Consider the following 2405-nt stretch of genomic DNA (forward strand, 5'->3'; position numbering starts at 1 on the left):
TACAATCTGATGCAGCAACCTTCAGTTCAAAGCCAAGACTAAATAATCCGCAGTATAGACACCTGACTCAAACATTTGTCATATACTTTCAAATTGGCATGAAGTAAAGACGATTTCTCAAAAAGTGAACACATCTAGAACGATTGGCCAGAAGCTACAGATGCATGCTACAATCCCATAATGAGTGCTGCTTGAAGAGCTGTTCAGAAATCTTTAAAAAAGGCAGAAACTGTAAAGAGCAAGGGGTAGAAACATTTATGACAAACTAAACATCGCTGTTTACATAAGCAATTAACACATTAACTTTTGCGTATTAAAAGAGTTCGGAGCAATTTTTTGACAAAAAAACAAGTGTTTCGACATGAAGGCATCAAAAGAATCTCAATCGCCTATCTATTGTCGTGAGATTTTGCATGTTGAAAGTCTGCTTTGCTCCTTCCATCATCAAGCACCTTAAATTGGGGAAGGGGAAAAATGTCTAATGGATTTGAAGTCAAAATGCTCTTAAGAGACATTGTTCTCATGCAAAAAAACATCAAAATCTTACTACTCAGCTCTCCATGGGAGCTGCACCATCAGCTTGATCTGGTCCAGCTGTTTCACCTCCAGCTTCTCCCACCAAGCTATCTGCCTGTTGATCCTCAGACTCTCCATCCCCCAAACCCTCTTCTTTCTTCTCTTCTAGACTGTCAATGAAGCTTTGCAATGCTTTCAGATCCAGAATATGGAAGGGCTCATTGATCCCTAAGACCGCCACGCTACAGTTTGAAATACTCAACTCCTCATCCTGCAGGGACTCTTTCACTGCAAAGAGAGCATGGCGTATCAGTTCATCTTTCGAGCAGTCCATGAATGTTTCAAACTTTCTTTCAAGGTAGGTTTTGGCTGCTTGAGAGCGTGAACCGATGGCAAACGCTTGATATTCAAAATAGTTTCCAGAAGGACAATTCTGGTACAGATGGGGACCGGTCTCATCAAGGCCCCCTACAAGCAAACCTACTCCATACGGCCGTTTCCATGATCTCTGAGTACAAACCTACCACAAAAGAAAGATATTTACAACAGTGATACCAAAATGCATAAGCAAACTGTCCATTATTCAATTTAAGTTCAAAACTGAATCATAACAGGTTTGTCAACTTATAGCATGTATCCCTTTGAAGTAGCAGCAAAGATGCAATCACAAGGATACACCTAGAACCAGGAAGCATAAATCTACTGAAGAAAAAGCTTTTACACCATTGAGTTGTTTCCTACAAACAAACATATGATCAGGATATCTGTGTTCATTACTATGTCCCCACCACCATAATACTGTTTGGGATGATAAGACATGCAGGAAACACCAGCTCAAACTGAGAAGCTCACTGTTATCCTTCTGCCTACCAGGCTGCTAAGACATTCTGACGCACATCTCAAGCTAAAACACATCTGTCTACTTGCCTTATCAAAGAAATTTTTAGCCCCCAAATTTATTTGGTAAGCTAATCTCAGCAACTCCTTTCAGCCCATGTTTCAAGTAGCCCACCAAGCGTTCCCCCAAAACACACACCAAGAGAGAAAGAAACAATGTGTTTACAATCTGTAAACATAGTCGTATAGAGCATCTTTAAAAATAATAACAACATCAAAACAGTAGATGAATTGATTAAGCCATTGTGACAAAGCATATGCACAACTTGTTCTATGAGGTCTTAGTGGGCTCTCGCCATGTATACACCTGCTAAGGCTGCAATATTACTCTGTCAGAGCCATGGGGTTACAAAAGCGGCTGAGAACCTATCTTTCAAGAGATGAGATGGTGATCCCTCTACGAGTCCATTGTGATCATGGGGGGTTCTTGGGTAGGAAGTGTCTCAAAGAGACAATGTGTTTGCAATCTGTATGTAGACATATAGAGCATCTTTAAAAAAAATAACATTATCAAAACAGAAGATGAATTGGACAAGTCATTGTAACAAAGCATATGCATGACTTGTTCTATGGGGTCCTAGTGGGCTCTTGCCATGTGTACCTCTCCTAAGGCTGCAAGATCACTCTCTGTCAGAGCCATGGGGTAACAAAGAACCTATCTTTCAAGGGATCAGATGGTGATCCCCTCTGCACTCTCTGTGATCATGGTGAGGAGTTCTTGGGTCGGAGGTGTCTCAAAGCATGCTCTAGTTGGGTGTCCTCATGTCTCCCCCTCATTATCTGACTCTCTAGCTCAGTGCTGCAAAATTCTTAAAAATGTCATAACGTCTCCTTTGCCCCCTCGTGAGTTTTACCCCAAACTATGTATCTCATGCAAGAAAAAGTTGACTCATCTCTGTGGCCATGACTCCGTGAAGAGGAAAAAAACCCACTCCAAATAGGTAGGGAGCACAGCTTCTGATCTCATCACATGTTGGGCATCAAAGAATAGT

At 41.3% G+C, this 2405-nt stretch overlaps 1 protein-coding gene across 1 annotated transcript in view; it reads right to left on the reverse strand.

Annotated features, from left to right (window-relative positions):
- Positions 1-254: 254 nt before the first annotated feature.
- Positions 255-2405, reverse strand: part of LOC147634682 (proteasome subunit alpha type-1-B-like) — a 24809-nt gene continuing 22658 nt past the window's right edge. Inside the window, exon 2 of the mRNA XM_086803822.1 lies at positions 255-1036. Coding sequence (XP_086659948.1) covers positions 551-1036 — 486 coding nt within the window. The 3' untranslated portion in view covers positions 255-550. The remainder of the gene's footprint in view (positions 1037-2405) is intronic.

The sequence above is a fragment of the Cibotium barometz genome, chromosome 10 (genome assembly GCF_041138505.1).
Source record: "Cibotium barometz isolate CiBa-2024 chromosome 10, ASM4113850v1, whole genome shotgun sequence".
NCBI classification, from domain to species: domain Eukaryota; kingdom Viridiplantae; phylum Streptophyta; class Polypodiopsida; order Cyatheales; family Cibotiaceae; genus Cibotium; species Cibotium barometz.